The sequence below is a fragment of the Musca domestica genome, unplaced genomic scaffold (assembly GCF_030504385.1).
Source record: "Musca domestica strain aabys unplaced genomic scaffold, Musca_domestica.polishedcontigs.V.1.1 22, whole genome shotgun sequence".
NCBI lineage: Eukaryota > Metazoa > Arthropoda > Insecta > Diptera > Muscidae > Musca > Musca domestica.
This window is the reverse complement of record NW_026712262.1, coordinates 9,526,199-9,543,432: the sequence shown is the minus strand read 5'-3', so window position 1 is coordinate 9,543,432 and position 17,234 is coordinate 9,526,199. Positions and strand designations below refer to the sequence as shown.

The 17,234-nt window shown below is 33.2% G+C and overlaps 1 protein-coding gene across 1 annotated transcript in view; it reads right to left on the bottom strand.

Moving 5' to 3' along the window:
• LOC131802641 (endocuticle structural glycoprotein SgAbd-5-like) overlaps positions 1 to 16,894 on the bottom strand; it is a 56,977-nt gene extending 40,083 nt beyond the window's left edge. Inside the window, exon 1 of the mRNA XM_059123023.1 lies at positions 16,653 to 16,894. Coding sequence (XP_058979006.1) covers positions 16,653 to 16,777 — 125 coding nt within the window. The 5' untranslated portion in view covers positions 16,778 to 16,894. The remainder of the gene's footprint in view (positions 1 to 16,652) is intronic.
• Between the last annotated feature and the right edge of the window lie 340 nt (positions 16,895 to 17,234).

The following is a 17,234-nucleotide window of genomic DNA, read 5'->3' as shown; positions in this document are numbered from 1 at the left end:
TCCGGTATAATCAAGATCGATTACCATATAAGTTGAGCATAGTACTAGTACGGAAACAACTTTTCTGGGTTAAATCATTAAATGATGTGCTCAGCTCAATGCAAATGCAGTCAATAGAAGCGTACATCGCACAAGGCTCCTGGAGTTGATTTTAATTGAGCGAGTAATTGCAAATAATAAAGCCAAAGATCTGCAGAGGGCTCATCAAAGCAGCTACCGTATAGATAAAAATTTGAACCTAACAAAAGTCTGGCAACTCTGCTCGCATGCAAGTGTTTTTTTTTTTTTCTGTGTGTCGTCAAGCAATTAAGATTTAATTAAATTTTCGCAGTTATTGTGTCTTTAGAAATTATAAATTGTGATTTTTTAAATATATACATTTCAATAGTTTGCAAAAGTGTGAAGTTTTTGTGAAACATAGTTTTTTATACTATTTTACAAAATTTAATTTTGTGCGCGTTGATCATTTTTTTGTGTTTTAATATTCTTTTCTGTGTTTGTTATTTACAACGTAGAGTTATTTCTTTTGTCTTCGACGTTTGTGCCTGATTCCCTTTTGCTGTCCTGTACGTATTAAATATTAAATTAGCTTTCCTGAGCATACTTCTAGGCTGTTACTGTAAATTTGTTATTACACTATTTCCCTAATACACTGTTTCCTTTAGTATTTCGAATTAACATGGAGTGCTCGAATAAAAATTGCAAAATTACTAAATTTAAAGAACGTTTACTAACATGTTGGCTATGCGATAAGCATGAACATTTAAAATGTGCAGGTCTTAATGGCCGCCATTTTGATGTTCTTACTGATCGCGAAAAATATGGTTTACGTTGGGCATGTATTGATTGTAGGCCCTTAGAAATTAAATTTTATACTCACTTCAAAGAGTCTAAAACTGAATTAGTAGCTTTGAAGAAGGTTTTCGACGAAGCATTTTTAAAGCTTCAGAATTTTGAAAAAAAGTTTAATAATTTTCAATTCCTGTATGGATCTCCGAAACGAAAGAAAGTTTTTGTACCTGGTGATGATTTGATCCGTTTAAATTCACCAGCTGTGGCTCAGCCACACAACGCTGCCAAATCTTTTGGCTCGGACAACCCACCCTCTATTGATGATAAAACTATTGAAATTGTTACAGGAAATGCTCCGGTCGAAATGCAATCTTCTAAAACCGTATCTATAGCTTCTCAATTCTTAGCGCCTGCAATTGTTGTTAACTCGTCCAGTACAATAGCTAATACTATTCCTGTAATTTCTACTGATAACACTAATAAGCAAACGTTATCGTCTCCTCGTTCGGCAGAACCGTTAAGGGAAGCTTCTGTTACTGCAGAATCTAATAAGCAAAATCTGTTCCTGCAGATACATTTAAAAATAATATATCTGTTTCTGCAGACATTAACAATGTAATCCTTACGCCTTCTAATTTAAATGAAAAGTCTGTTTCTGCAGACAATAATAACGAATTCCCTATGCCTTTGCCTACGGATCAACTTATTGTTGTAGCGCCGCGTAAAACTATATTTGTGTCCCGATTGCATCCCGATACTACAGTTGATAACCTTCGGTCTTACATAAAAACAAAAATTCCAAATTTACCTGATAATGGCATAAAAATTTTTAAATTTAACAAGTCCCAACCTCGCGATATTTCATCATTTAAAATCATTACTCCTGTTTTTATTGCCGTTCATAATTCCATTGCCTCAGAACGTATTTTGGTTACAGAACACATTAAGATTGAATTTGTTTGTGTTAAAGTATCTAAATTGTAATTTTATTATAACTTGTTCATATATTCCTCCAAATTCAGACATGGATACTTATCTTATGCATTCAGCCTTAATAAAAGAGGTTTCATTATATCATTCCTCCAACGCGGAAATGATTTGTCTGGGGGATTTCAATCTGCCTAATCTAGCATGGATCCCAGGAGAAAATATTGTAGATTATGTACCAGTATCTTCTACAGAACTTTCTACTGAGATGTCATCTTTTTGGGAAATATTATTTGAGCAATGTCTTTATCAAATAAATTCTATGTATAATGCGAAAGTAAATTATTAGATTTAATTTTTTCTTCATCCTTAACTTCCTCTGTGTGCAGAAGCCCTCCTTTCTCAGAGCCAGAGGATATGTATCATCCTACTCTTATGGTAGCCATTGAACTTAGTAACATTCAAACAAAACATACTTCATCTCAAAATAAGTCGCGTAAGTTAAACTTTGGCAAGACTAACGTTGATCTGTTGGGTTCTACATTGTCCAATATAAATTGGTGTTTTGAAGGTAATTTGGATTTTCGTATTTCAAGCTTTTATAAAATAATTAACAATGCATTAGAAACCTCAGTCCCACTTGTGAAAATGTGCTGTGATAGGGATCCAGTTTGGTTTACCCCACAACTTAGGCGCTTACGTAACATAAAAAGCAGGTTATTTAAAAAATTTAAAAAAATCAATTCTACCATAAACCTTACTAATTATACAAAAGATAGAAGTTTATACAAAACTGAAAATTCTAAATGTTACTCTGAATACCTAGTCAAGATGAGAAACAGCCTCTATAAAAATTCTAAGAACTTTTATAAATTCGATAATTCAAAAAGAAAAGTCCGTGAATTTCCCAGTAGTATGCGATTTGGAAGTAGAGAATCGTGTGAACCTAAGGAAATAGCAGACATGTTTGCAGATTTTTTTCAAAGTACGTATTCCAAACATTCCACTAAAGGTGTAAAATACTCTTATAGTATTAATAAACTTAATCATTTTCCTCATATTATTCTCACATCAGATGAAGTGTTGAAAGGTCTACTTTCATTGAAATGTTCCAATTTACCGGGTCCAGATGGTGTACCGTCTTTCATTTTAAAGGCATGTGCACATGAACTATATCTTCCTCTAACAAGTATTTTTAATACTTCGTTAACCCTAGGGTATTTTCCTCTTATTTGGCGTTCGAGCTTTATTATTCCATTGCATAAAGCTGACAGTAGATGTGTTATTGAAAATTATAGGGGCATTGCAAAACTAAGTGCAATTCCCAAACTTTTTGAGCGTTTGGTTACACAACGAATAACTCATTTCGTTACATCTATAGTATCACCGCACCAGCATGGTTTTGTTAAAGGAAGATCAACTTTGACAAATTTATTAGAACTGGTCTCTAATGTTCACACTGGATTCTCAAAAATCTACAAACTGATATTATATATACTGATTTCAGTAAAGCTTTCGATACGGTGGTGCATAATTTGTTAATATATAAACTTGACTTAATGGGTTTCTCTACAATTCTCCTAAAATGGATATCGTCTTATTTGCATGACCGTACCCAAAAGGTATCTTTTAATAATACTCTCTCTAAAAATATTACAGTATTTTCTGGTGTTCCTCAGGGTAGCCATTTAGGTCCACTACTTTTTGTACTTTATTTAAATGACCTTCCATCTATTATTCGCAACTCAAAAATATTAATGTTTGCTGACGATGTTAAACTTTTCTGCACTCTTGACTCCCACAACGAATCGCTTAATCTGCAACAGGACTTGTATTCTCTTGCTCATTGGTGTAGTGTCAATGGAATGTCATTAAATTTAAAAAAATGTAAAAAATTGTCCTTATATAGATCTCAGCATATGAACTACAACTATTTCATTGGTTCTTACAAACTGGATAATGTTGACTCGTTCCTTGATCTTGGTGTCATATTAGATAATAAATTACGTTTTAATTTACATATTGAGTCTTCTGTTAGTAAAGCAAAATCTTTACTAGGATTTATAAAACGTTGGTCAAAGGAATTCGACGATCCTTATGTAACCAAACGCTTATTTATCAGCCTTGTTCTACCTATATATATATATATATATATATATATATATATATATATATATATATATATATATATATATATATATATATATATATATATACTATATACTACTATAGAAAGAAAAACTAGAAGAAAAATTATCGAATCTACCAACAAAAGAAGACTTAGAGGAGGTAAAGGACGGAATATCAGCTGCTACGGCCGAAATTGCTCATCTAAAAAGTGAAAACCAAATGTTAAGGGATGAAATCAACATATTGAACAAGAAAATGAGAGTCGAGGATGATAACTTGCGTTGGCTAGAACGCCAATAGACAAGTGCAAAGTTAGTTTTCAAGAGAATTGAGAATATAAAACCTCCTATAGATGCCGTTATGCAGATATGTACACGAAAACTTAACATATCTCCCACAATAATATCAGCCCATACTCTATTCGAACGAAATGGCATTCAAACGGTTGTTGCTGATTTTGGAAATGAAAGTAACGTGTTAGAGGTACTCCGAAACACCAAAAAATTGGCCGGCACATCCATTTCAGTTGACAGGGACTTAAACCCAAGAAGGCAGAGAAATAAAGTAGCCATGTTGTTGATACGAAAGGAGATTCTAAAGGAATTCAAGAAATATAAAATTGTAGTGAGAGGATCGACTAAAGATTAAGGACAAATGGTTCACTTGGGATAGTCAAGATAACCTAATATGTGGTCGGGAGGAAGCTGAAGCGGTTCTCAAGAATCTATATATTGCGAAGAACTAAACACCACATCTTTCAACAACATCTTCGATAAAATTCACCCAAAAAACTAGAGATCACCCCTGCTAGACACGATTTACATATTATTAAAGAAAATCACACTTATACAAAAATGAAAATAATGTCGTATAATATAAATTGATTGTCAAATAAATATTTATATCCACTGTTCTTTAAGTATTTAAACGATTTTGATGTCATTGTACTGCTGAGAAAACAGTACAAGCGCGGAAGTACTTTCCTGAGCACCATATATATTCGATAGGAGCAACAAAAATTAACAGATACGGTACGGCGATTGGTGTAGTTATGGTTGGAGTTAAGAGGTCACTATCAAAAAATAATGTAAGCCACTAATTAGAGACATAAATATACGTATCGGTTTTTTTTTTCGAGCTGGAACCGATAGGAAGATATCTAAAGATAACGAAATATATGCTAGGGGATGTTTATATATGGATTTCTGCAACGTAAACAATTTAATAATCTAAATGGGCAGATAGCATGTCATATGCTTTAGTGCACCATGTTGAAAATTTTAAGGTGGACGAAAAAATATGGTCTGATTACCTACCAATAGTGCTTACTTTGGAATTAAAGTCACCGACCCAATCTGAAATGTTAATGAAGCATCTACCAAAATTGTTGTGGAAGGATCCAAACAAATTTACTTATCAAAACAAACTGAATGCCAAGCTTCAAAACCTCTTAGAAACGAAGGAATGGTTATACCCAATAAACTTAGCAGATATTATTGTCTCTGCAGCAGATATGACAAGCACATCAAAAGTATATACCCCCAAAACTAAATGGTTTAATGAAAGGTGTCATTGGGCTGGAAAAAAGGTTTTTGCACAGCTTCGTAAATTCAAAAAAGATAATAACGGATGGCAGGAACAGGCATATTTAAGCAAAGAGGATGTATAAAGAGGTATGCCAAACAAGCAAATGTAGATACAATTCCAATTTAAATGGAAAAATAAATAATTTTAAAAATGGCAAAGAATGGTGGAACTGGTGAAGGAAATAAATAATCAGGAGCCAAAAAACAAATCAAACGTTAGCCTCAGAAGCTTTCAAGGAATATTTCAGACAACTTCTGAACCCCGAACAGACTGCATTGGATATACTGTACGCACCTATGCTCATAATCATTAGCACGATCATATAATAGAATTTATGAAACCAGCGAAGTTGGAGATGCCTTTGTGAATTCAATAATTCTTCCTATTCACAAAAAAGGAAGCATAAACGAGGTCTCGAACTACAGAGGAATATCTTTAATGAATAGTGTGGCCAAAATTTTTATGGGTGTCCTCAACGAAAGACTATCAGCTTGGGTTGAAAATCGAAAAATTTTGCTTGAATATCAAGCTGGCTTCAGATGGAATTATTCAACAGCCGACAATGTGTACAATCTGGCCGCTATAGCCAACACCAAATTAGCAGAAAAAAGGAAATGATATGCATTTTTTTGTAGACTTTAAGGCCGCCTTTGATAACATTAGCCGAGGTTTACTAATCTACAAAGTTTGTTAAAATTATAGAAAGCGTGTATCAGAATACTAAAACAGCGGTTAGGACGGGAGAAGAAAGGTCTGATTATTTCAAAACAGAATCTGGCGTGAAGCAGGGTTGTTTGCTGTCGCCTTTGCTCTTTGCATTGCACTTGAATGATCTTCACGATTACTTAAAAGGAGGTATTGACATAGAAGGTCTGAATATACGTTTACTGCTATACGCGGATGATATTGTTATAGTTGTGGAAGATAGAAAGATACTTTAGACCATGATAACGAACCTAGAAAAATATTGTTTAAAATGGAAACTAATAGTGGACAAGAGCAAATCAAAAATAATGGTGTTCCGAAAAGGAGACAGACTGTCTGCAAAGGAGATATGGTTTTATCTTGCTGAAGAGATCGAAATTGTTTCGCAATATAACCATCTGGGAGTTATTGTAAGACCGCAAATGTCCTTCCTGAAATATGTACAACATCGAAATAGTCAAGCGAAGAGTGCAATAAAGGTGACATGGAAGAACTTTATAGGTAAAAACGACGTTACCTTGCCCCAGAAGTGGAACTAGTACCAAGCAGTTTGCGGAGCAATCCATGCGCATGCGACGCAAGTATGGGGTCACCTATACTTCGAAGGAGTAGATAAACTGCAACGCTTTTTTTTAAACAAGTTTTTAAACTGCCAGATTCGAAGTCAAACTATGCACATGCGATTGAGACAGGTCTCGATTCAGTGCATATTCACATGCTCAAATTACATTTGAAAATTTTTTGGAGAACTTTATTCCGGTATAATCAAGATCGATTACCATATAAGTTGAGCATAGTACTAGTACGGAAACAACTTTTCTGGGTTAAATCATTAAATGATGTGCTCAGCTCAATGCAAATGCAGTCAATAGAAGCGTACATCGCACAAGGCTCCTGGAGTTGATTTTAATTGAGCGAGTAATTGCAAATAATAAAGCCAAAGATCTGCAGAGGGCTCATCAAAGCAGCTACCGTATAGATAAAAATTTGAACCTAACAAAAGTCTGGCAACTCTGCTCGCATGCAAGTGTTTTTTTTTTTCTGTGTGTCGTCAAGCAATTAAGATTTAATTAAATTTTCGCAGTTATTGTGTCTTTAGAAATTATAAATTGTGATTTTTTAAATATATACATTTCAATAGTTTGCAAAAGTGTGAAGTTTTTGTGAAACATAGTTTTTTATACTATTTTACAAAATTTAATTTTGTGCGCGTTGATCATTTTTTTGTGTTTTAATATTCTTTTCTGTGTTTGTTATTTACAACGTAGAGTTATTTCTTTTGTCTTCGACGTTTGTGCCTGATTCCCTTTTGCTGTCCTGTACGTATTAAATATTAAATTAGCTTTCCTGAGCATACTTCTAGGCTGTTACTGTAAATTTGTTATTACACTATTTCCCTAATACACTGTTTCCTTTAGTATTTCGAATTAACATGGAGTGCTCGAATAAAAATTGCAAAATTACTAAATTTAAAGAACGTTTACTAACATGTTGGCTATGCGATAAGCATGAACATTTAAAATGTGCAGGTCTTAATGGCCGCCATTTTGATGTTCTTACTGATCGCGAAAAATATGGTTTACGTTGGGCATGTATTGATTGTAGGCCCTTAGAAATTAAATTTTATACTCACTTCAAAGAGTCTAAAACTGAATTAGTAGCTTTGAAGAAGGTTTTCGACGAAGCATTTTTAAAGCTTCAGAATTTTGAAAAAAAGTTTAATAATTTTCAATTCCTGTATGGATCTCCGAAACGAAAGAAAGTTTTTGTACCTGGTGATGATTTGATCCGTTTAAATTCACCAGCTGTGGCTCAGCCACACAACGCTGCCAAATCTTTTGGCTCGGACAACCCACCCTCTATTGATGATAAAACTATTGAAATTGTTACAGGAAATGCTCCGGTCGAAATGCAATCTTCTAAAACCGTATCTATAGCTTCTCAATTCTTAGCGCCTGCAATTGTTGTTAACTCGTCCAGTACAATAGCTAATACTATTCCTGTAATTTCTACTGATAACACTAATAAGCAAACGTTATCGTCTCCTCGTTCGGCAGAACCGTTAAGGGAAGCTTCTGTTACTGCAGAATCTAATAAGCAAAATCTGTTCCTGCAGATACATTTAAAAATAATATATCTGTTTCTGCAGACATTAACAATGTAATCCTTACGCCTTCTAATTTAAATGAAAAGTCTGTTTCTGCAGACAATAATAACGAATTCCCTATGCCTTTGCCTACGGATCAACTTATTGTTGTAGCGCCGCGTAAAACTATATTTGTGTCCCGATTGCATCCCGATACTACAGTTGATAACCTTCGGTCTTACATAAAAACAAAAATTCCAAATTTACCTGATAATGGCATACAAATTTTTAAATTTAACAAGTCCCAACCTCGCGATATTTCATCATTTAAAATCATTACTCCTGTTTTTATTGCCGTTCATAATTCCATTGCCTCAGAACGTATTTTGGTTACAGAACACATTAAGATTGAATTTGTTTGTGTTAAAGTATCTAAATTGTAATTTTATTATAACTTGTTCATATATTCCTCCAAATTCAGACATGGATACTTATCTTATGCATTCAGCCTTAATAAAAGAGGTTTCATTATATCATTCCTCCAACGCGGAAATGATTTGTCTGGGGGATTTCAATCTGCCTAATCTAGCATGGATCCCAGGAGAAAATATTGTAGATTATGTACCAGTATCTTCTACAGAACTTTCTACTGAGATGTCATCTTTTTGGGAAATCTTATTTGAGCAATGTCTTTATCAAATAAATTCTATGTATAATGCGAAAGTAAATTATTAGATTTAATTTTTTCTTCATCCTTAACTTCCTCTGTGTGCAGAAGCCCTCCTTTCTCAGAGCCAGAGGATATGTATCATCCTACTCTTATGGTAGCCATTGAACTTAGTAACATTCAAACAAAACATACTTCATCTCAAAATAAGTCGCGTAAGTTAAACTTTGGCAAGACTAACGTTGATCTGTTGGGTTCTACATTGTCCAATATAAATTGGTGTTTTGAAGGTAATTTGGATTTTCGTATTTCAAGCTTTTATAAAATAATTAACAATGCATTAGAAACCTCAGTCCCACTTGTGAAAATGTGCTGTGATAGGGATCCAGTTTGGTTTACCCCACAACTTAGGCGCTTACGTAACATAAAAAGCAGGTTATTTAAAAAATTTAAAAAAATCAATTCTACCATAAACCTTACTAATTATACAAAAGATAGAAGTTTATACAAAACTGAAAATTCTAAATGTTACTCTGAATACCTAGTCAAGATGAGAAACAGCCTCTATAAAAATTCTAAGAACTTTTATAAATTCGATAATTCAAAAAGAAAAGTCCGTGAATTTCCCAGTAGTATGCGATTTGGAAGTAGAGAATCGTGTGAACCTAAGGAAATAGCAGACATGTTTGCAGATTTTTTTCAAAGTACGTATTCCAAACATTCCACTAAAGGTGTAAAATACTCTTATAGTATTAATAAACTTAATCATTTTCCTCATATTATTCTCACATCAGATGAAGAGTTGAAAGGTCTACTTTCATTGAAATGTTCCAATTTACCGGGTCCAGATGGTGTACCGTCTTTCATTTTAAAGGCATGTGCACATGAACTATATCTTCCTCTAACAAGTATTTTTAATACTTCGTTAACCCTAGGGTATTTTCCTCTTATTTGGCGTTCGAGCTTTATTATTCCATTGCATAAAGCTGACAGTAGATGTGTTATTGAAAATTATAGGGGCATTGCAAAACTAAGTGCAATTCCCAAACTTTTTGAGCGTTTGGTTACACAACGAATAACTCATTTCGTTACATCTATAGTATCACCGCACCAGCATGGTTTTGTTAAAGGAAGATCAACTTTGACAAATTTATTAGAACTGGTCTCTAATGTTCACACTGGATTCTCAAAAATCTACAAACTGATATTATATATACTGATTTCAGTAAAGCTTTCGATACGGTGGTGCATAATTTGTTAATATATAAACTTGACTTAATGGGTTTCTCTACAATTCTCCTAAAATGGATATCGTCTTATTTGCATGACCGTACCCAAAAGGTATCTTTTAATAATACTCTCTCTAAAAATATTACAGTATTTTCTGGTGTTCCTCAGGGTAGCCATTTAGGTCCACTACTTTTTGTACTTTATTTAAATGACCTTCCATCTATTATTCGCAACTCAAAAATATTAATGTTTGCTGACGATGTTAAACTTTTCTGCACTCTTGACTCCCACAACGAATCGCTTAATCTGCAACAGGACTTGTATTCTCTTGCTCATTGGTGTAGTGTCAATGGAATGTCATTAAATTTAAAAAAATGTAAAAAATTGTCCTTATATAGATCTCAGCATATGAACTACAACTATTTCATTGGTTCTTACAAACTGGATAATGTTGACTCGTTCCTTGATCTTGGTGTCATATTAGATAATAAATTACGTTTTAATTTACATATTGAGTCTTCTGTTAGTAAAGCAAAATCTTTACTAGGATTTATAAAACGTTGGTTAAAGGAATTCGACGATCCTTATGTAACCAAACGCTTATTTATCAGCCTTGTTCTACCTACTTTAGAATATGGCTGCGTACTTTGGAGTCCTTTTTATAAAATATATTCAAAAAAGATAGAGTCTGTACAGATTCAATTTCTTTTGTTTGCTCTGAGAGGTTTAGGATGGAATTCAAATGAACTTCTCCCACATTATGGGAATCGGCTAAAACTTATCGATCTTCCTACACTAGAGAAAAGGAGATTAATGCTTAGATGTATTTTTATCATAAAACTTTTGCGTGGTCAAATTGATTCTGAGTTTTTAACTGGTGAAATTAAATTCAATGTCCCTTCGCGAAATACGCGTTATTACATACCACTTAAACTAACATTAGCAAAATCGAACTATGAAATAAATAATCCTCTCCGAAGTTTATGTGCTGATTATAATAAATTATACAACACGATTTCTTTGTGTGAAACCTTGCATGTCATAAAAAAACTCTATCCTACGTTCTTAGTTTATAAAATAGTTGCCAGACTTAGTTTCTGTGATTTAGTATTTGTATTATTTAGTTTTACTGTAGTTTAGTTTAGATACTTTAATTATTTTAATAGTTAAACTGGCTGATGTTCTAATGTACTAACCCCCTATAATCCGGACTATGGGGTGTACGTGCTCCCTACGTTATGGGGAGGTGGCCCTCTCGGTCGGCAGGGGCGGGAAAGTGATGCGTTGGGAACGATCGAAAAAAAAAAACACGAGGATTATACTATATTAACGGGAATTACAGTGCCCCAGAAATCTCCTGGATATTAAAAGCACGGTGCGACTTAATCTTTCTTAACGGAAATCGTAATGGGCTGCACGCGAATGAAAATGCGTATGAAATTTGCAACATACATGAAAAAGAAACACTACAACACTTGCTCAGTATATGTCCGATATTAAGCGAATACAGAACACAATTTTTTGGTAAACATTTACTTCATGAAGATGAGATTTTATCAATATTGAATGGAGATGGCTCGACTGATTGGAAGAGACTAATTGATTATCTGAAAGTGGCACTGCGATGTCGGAAACTAATCATTACTGAATTTCATTAATGTATGTAAATTCTTCTTAACAAATACTCGTCTATCTGAATTAATCACCGACTGACGACATGTTGTCAAAGTCGTAAATCCTTTATTTAGTCATGTTTATTAATTATTGAAATTTTAAATATGATATATGTACCCAAATGAAATAATAACGTGATACTACTACTACTATGAGTATTTCGAGGAGTTGCAAACGGAATGACAAAGTTAGTATATTCTCCATAGAATGGTGGAGAGTTAACAATTTTAATACTTCGGTCAACTACATTTTTACCTCTCACATTTTCAGCATTTTCCAAAAAATATCACATATAAAGTGAAGGAAGTATTCGAACAAATATGGCACGTTTTAATATTTATATCAGATTATATGTCTGTTGTAATCACGTTATCTTTTGAACGAATTGAGATAGAAGACTAATATTTTGCACGCATGTGTATTTTAAGTTCGTAAATGGGCCATGTCGGTCCACGTTTTCGTATAGCCCTCATATAACGGCACCTCCCAATATTCGGCATTTTTATGATTTAACGACATTATTTACAGGACTTGTTTTCAATTCCGTATTTGAAGTTCGTAATGGGCACTACAACCTATGAAAGAAAATTGTTTATGCAGGTCCTCGACTTTGTATAGCCCACATATAACGGTGCCTCCCTTTACTCTGTATTTTAATTATATAAGCGACATTATTTACCGGAATTGTTTTAATGCAGTTCCTTGTCTTCGTATAGCTCCCATATAACGGTTTTCATTTAATCCATATTTTTTAAAACTTTTCAAGTTCCTCCCAAATGGTGGAGGGTATTAAAAATCGGCTCGGCCAAAGTTAGGCGCTTTTTTACTTGTTTATATGCATCCAATTCCAATATTTTCCAATTACAAACATTCACATTTTTTGTATCATTCATGGATTAATAAGAAATGTTGTTTAACATCAGAGAAACTAATAAAAATGCAACTATGTACTACAGAGTGTCAAATGGACTTTTAAATTGGTTTTGTTCATTTTACATTTTTTCTTCAAAATATATAAATGAAACGAAATACATAAATGAAATGTTGGGTTTTTTCCACAAAATTGATTTCAAGATAGAGGGACAATATTGTTTTAACCAAAATTATACATTTTGTTGCCCGTTAACGTAAAAAAATATGCATTTTCGTTGCATCTAAATTTGAAATAATTTCAAATGATTTTCTATTTTATTCAAAACAATATGCACAATTGTAAAAACAGAATAGGAACACCAAACAAAAAATTTGTATTTAAGAGGTAGTTTTGTTCTACCTTTTGTAATTATGCCATGGTATCATTCATTTATATTTTCAACACAAGAAAATTGTTTAAATATTAATGTTGAAAATATTCAACTGTGTAATTTGGTGGGTCCTACGTATTTGAATAACATTCATATAAATACATGTGTTTTACTGTGTGGTGAAAACCGTCGACCTCATACGTCGAATTTTAAGTAACGCTATGAGTTACAAATTTAATAAAATTTCGCCATTACCGATTTAAAAATGACGCTACCTCCTGCAATTAAAATAATGCGTATTACAATGATGTGTAAATAATTTGTTATTTTTCTAATGTAAAATGTATTGAGTTGCTGTAAAAGGAAGGAATACACTAACAAAGTATGACATCTATTTAGAAATAATCTAATTCTACTTGTTTTTAATTTCTTTGACGTTTTCTTCCCTTAAAAAAAAAAAAAACTTTCCGGCAACTAAAATTAGTTTTTTATTGAAGTGTATTAATCTAACGATTTCGCATTTATAATGAAGCTAACTAACATTTTTATACCCTCCATCATACTATGGAGGGTATATTAACTTTGTCATTCCTTATATTCGGTATTTTGACGAGTTTAGGTACAATACCCATCGAAATTGTTTAAGGATGCCATAGCCTTTGAAAGAAAATTGTCTATGCTGGTCCATGTCTTAGCACAGCTCCGATATAACGGTTCCTCCCTATATACGATATTTTGATGATTTTAGCTACATTATTCACCGTTTATTTCAAGTTTCGAGTTTGAATATGGTAATGGCTTATGACCAACAATGCCTATGTAGGTCCACGTCGTATAAACCCCTATATAACGGCTATATTCGGTATTTTTAAAGTTTTAACAGAATTTTTTAAGGATTTTATTTTTTGAAAATTTCCAAATTCGTTCCAAATGGTGGAGGGTATTCAAAGTTCGGCCCGGCCGAACTTAGTGCTTTTTAACTTGTTTTTTTATATCTGAATGCAAAATGAAGAAAATGAAATTTAATGCACAACACAATTAAATGGTGATCTTTACTAAAATTAACATCTAACTTACCAACCCCAGGACCTACTCGTGGTTCAGCTGGATCAATCAAACAGACAAAGCTGGCCGACACAGCTGTATGGGGCTCATATTTAAAGGTTGACCTACTTTTTTCATATGCCAATAATCCTTGCAATGAAAACTAAAATGTTAGTAATTTGAGTTTTAAGTAAGAAGAAACCATTCTTTAAAAAACGTATCAATATATGCTCACGTTTTGGTATAATCCTCATGTACCAACTATTTTCGATGTCTTAGCCACATTTTTTTTATTTATTTATTGTTTTTTGTGTCGCTATTTGATATCTTGTAAAAGACCTCTTAGCATAATATTTTCAATGTAGGTCAATGTTCCGGAGTAACGCCCATGGAAAGGTACCTCCGGTGTATGTTGACCACATGCTTCAATCGATTTGGCTAAAAATCTGTATTTAGGCTACTCAGGAGCTACTCTAGGTGTATATTGTGGGGGATTGGAAAATTCCAAAAAATATTTTGTATTCTATTGAAGTTATAACCCTCAAGAGAATATTAGTTGGGAACGTAGAAATTGGATGTACTTCTATCAGGGTATTATGTCTTTGTGTATTTGTTTGCAACAGGCAAAAGGTAACGAGATAGACCTATAGTTCCTGAGTCGATTTATGCATGTCCGTCCGTCGGCTGGTCCATGCATTTTTTAAACAAAGTACAGGTCGCATTTATTACCCCATCCAGATAAAGTTTTGTACAAATCATTTATTCGACCCAATTGAAATTCGAGATAATCGGTCAAAATTTAGATATAGCTCCTATATATGTCTTCGTATGGAATTTTGCACCTACGATCAAATTAGACCTGAAAATAAGTGTGCCATGATGATGCTATGATCAAAATCGGTCCCACATATATTATTCATCTGATTTGTAATATTTGTCCTCCGCAGTCGTAATAAGCACTCTGTAAAACGATATTTGGGGAAATATACTAAATACAGCTCAGAAATACCTTTGCTAAATTTTATCGAGATCGGTTCAGATTTGAATATAGCACCCATATATATCTTCGTCGGGTTTATCTTTTATTGTGCACCAAACGTATAATATTAACCTAAATGGAATGAAATTTGGCACAAATTTGGTGAAAATCGGTTCAGATATAGCTATAGCTCCCATATTTATTGCTCACATTAATACTGTTTCATCAGATAATATACACTCCGTAACAACGACATTCGGGGAAAAATATCAAATACATCTCAGAAATACCTTTGGCAAATTTTATCGAGATCAGTTCAGATTTGGATATAACTCCCATATTTATTCGATTTCAAGTTAATGGTGCACCAAATGGGTAATACAAGCCCAAATTGAAAAGGCACAAATGCCTCGGCAAAATTTAGTAGAATTCGATTCAGAGGAGGATATTTCTCTCATATATTAGTTCCTTTGGACTTTAAATTACAACTGTAATCATAGTTGGTATGATTTATTTCTCACAAAGTCCCCATAAAAACTTTTATTTGTAATGTGGAGCTCTTCTAATTATGAAAAGCGGTGTAGGGCCCGACTTTAAGACTTTTTTTACTGGTTATATTTGACTTTTTAATACCAAACATCCTAGAAATAAACCAACTTGATTTCAATAGAGAAATGAATATCGTTAAATCGATGCAGAATTATGATGTTCGATTTATGTATATATTTTTATTTTGTGTTGTGTGCAACAAATATTTCGAGGTGTTGGTAGTGGGTACAAAAATGGCTTAAAATAAAAACTCAAAATTTCTGCACATCGCCTTTTGTATACTCTCCAACTTGAAAAGGAGAGTATATTAACTTTGTCATTCCGTTTGTAACATCCCTAAATATACGACGTACCCCAAAGAGTATATATTCATGATCAGCATAAAATTCTAAGACGATTTAGCAATGTCTGTCTACACGTCTATCTATCTGTTGAAATCTCAATAGAAACCACATTATTTAACGTAGAGATTTAAAATTTGGCACACCAATTTGTATTGTATATTGTTATTGAAAATGAGATATATCGGTTTACGTTTTGTTATAGCCACCATGAATTTCGCACATTTTTTCACGGACTTGTCTAAAAATTGTATTTGTAGTTTGTAATGGGTTCCAGCTCCGATTACGGAACATTGTACATATAGATCCACGTTTTCGTAAAACTCCCATATAACGGTACCTCTCTATATTCGATATATTGATAATTTTAATCACATTTTTCACGAAATTGTTTCAAATTTGGTATTTAAGGCTCGCAATAGATAATATTCCGCTTCACCCACTTATGGTTTTTGAAAAATTTAACTGCTTTATACAAACGGGTATTTGTAGTTATTTGTAGGGTATTAAAAATACGGACTTAATGTTTTTTTATTTGTTTCTTTTTTTTTTCGAAAATATGACTATTTATTAAAACATCACACGATTTTCACATTTTTATAAAATTTTCCATTGATCTTAGTAATATCACTTGGAATTTTTGTTTTATGTAATACTACTTTCTTACAACAAATGACATGAACACATAACACCTCACCTAAATTTGTAGTTCCCGGTGCCGTCATTATCATTTTCTAATTCCACAATTTGTACATCTTGTTGGGGAGTACCTAGAACCGTAGTTAAAATAATGCTGAACGCGAGTACTAACACAGCTTTCATGTCTACCTTATGAGCTTCGCAATTTAAAAGAAAAACAATAGTCGCTTAGGTTTTAAATAAATTTCAGGCTCTCCGACTTTACGTTGTTCTAGGCAAACGCTGACTGACAGCATCTTTGTCAATGACTCCACTTTTATATGGCAAATAAATCGCTGTTTTTTGTTGAAGGGGAAATCAAGCTTAGAAACAAACTTTTGCGCATCGCTTAATTACAAAAGCATCACCAAATTGCACAGCATTTGAAGTTAGACGTGTAATTCCAATACATTCAACGAAAGATGGATTCACATGTCAGCATCCGCATGGGAATGTCATCGACTTTAGATTCGTAGGAGAAACGTATATTTAAGAGGTGGTCGGGGTTACGATGCAAAAAAAAAAACATCAACTAAAACAACAACAAATGTGCCAAACAAACACTTGTGGTGACATTCTTTATTTTCAATGTTTAAAAAGT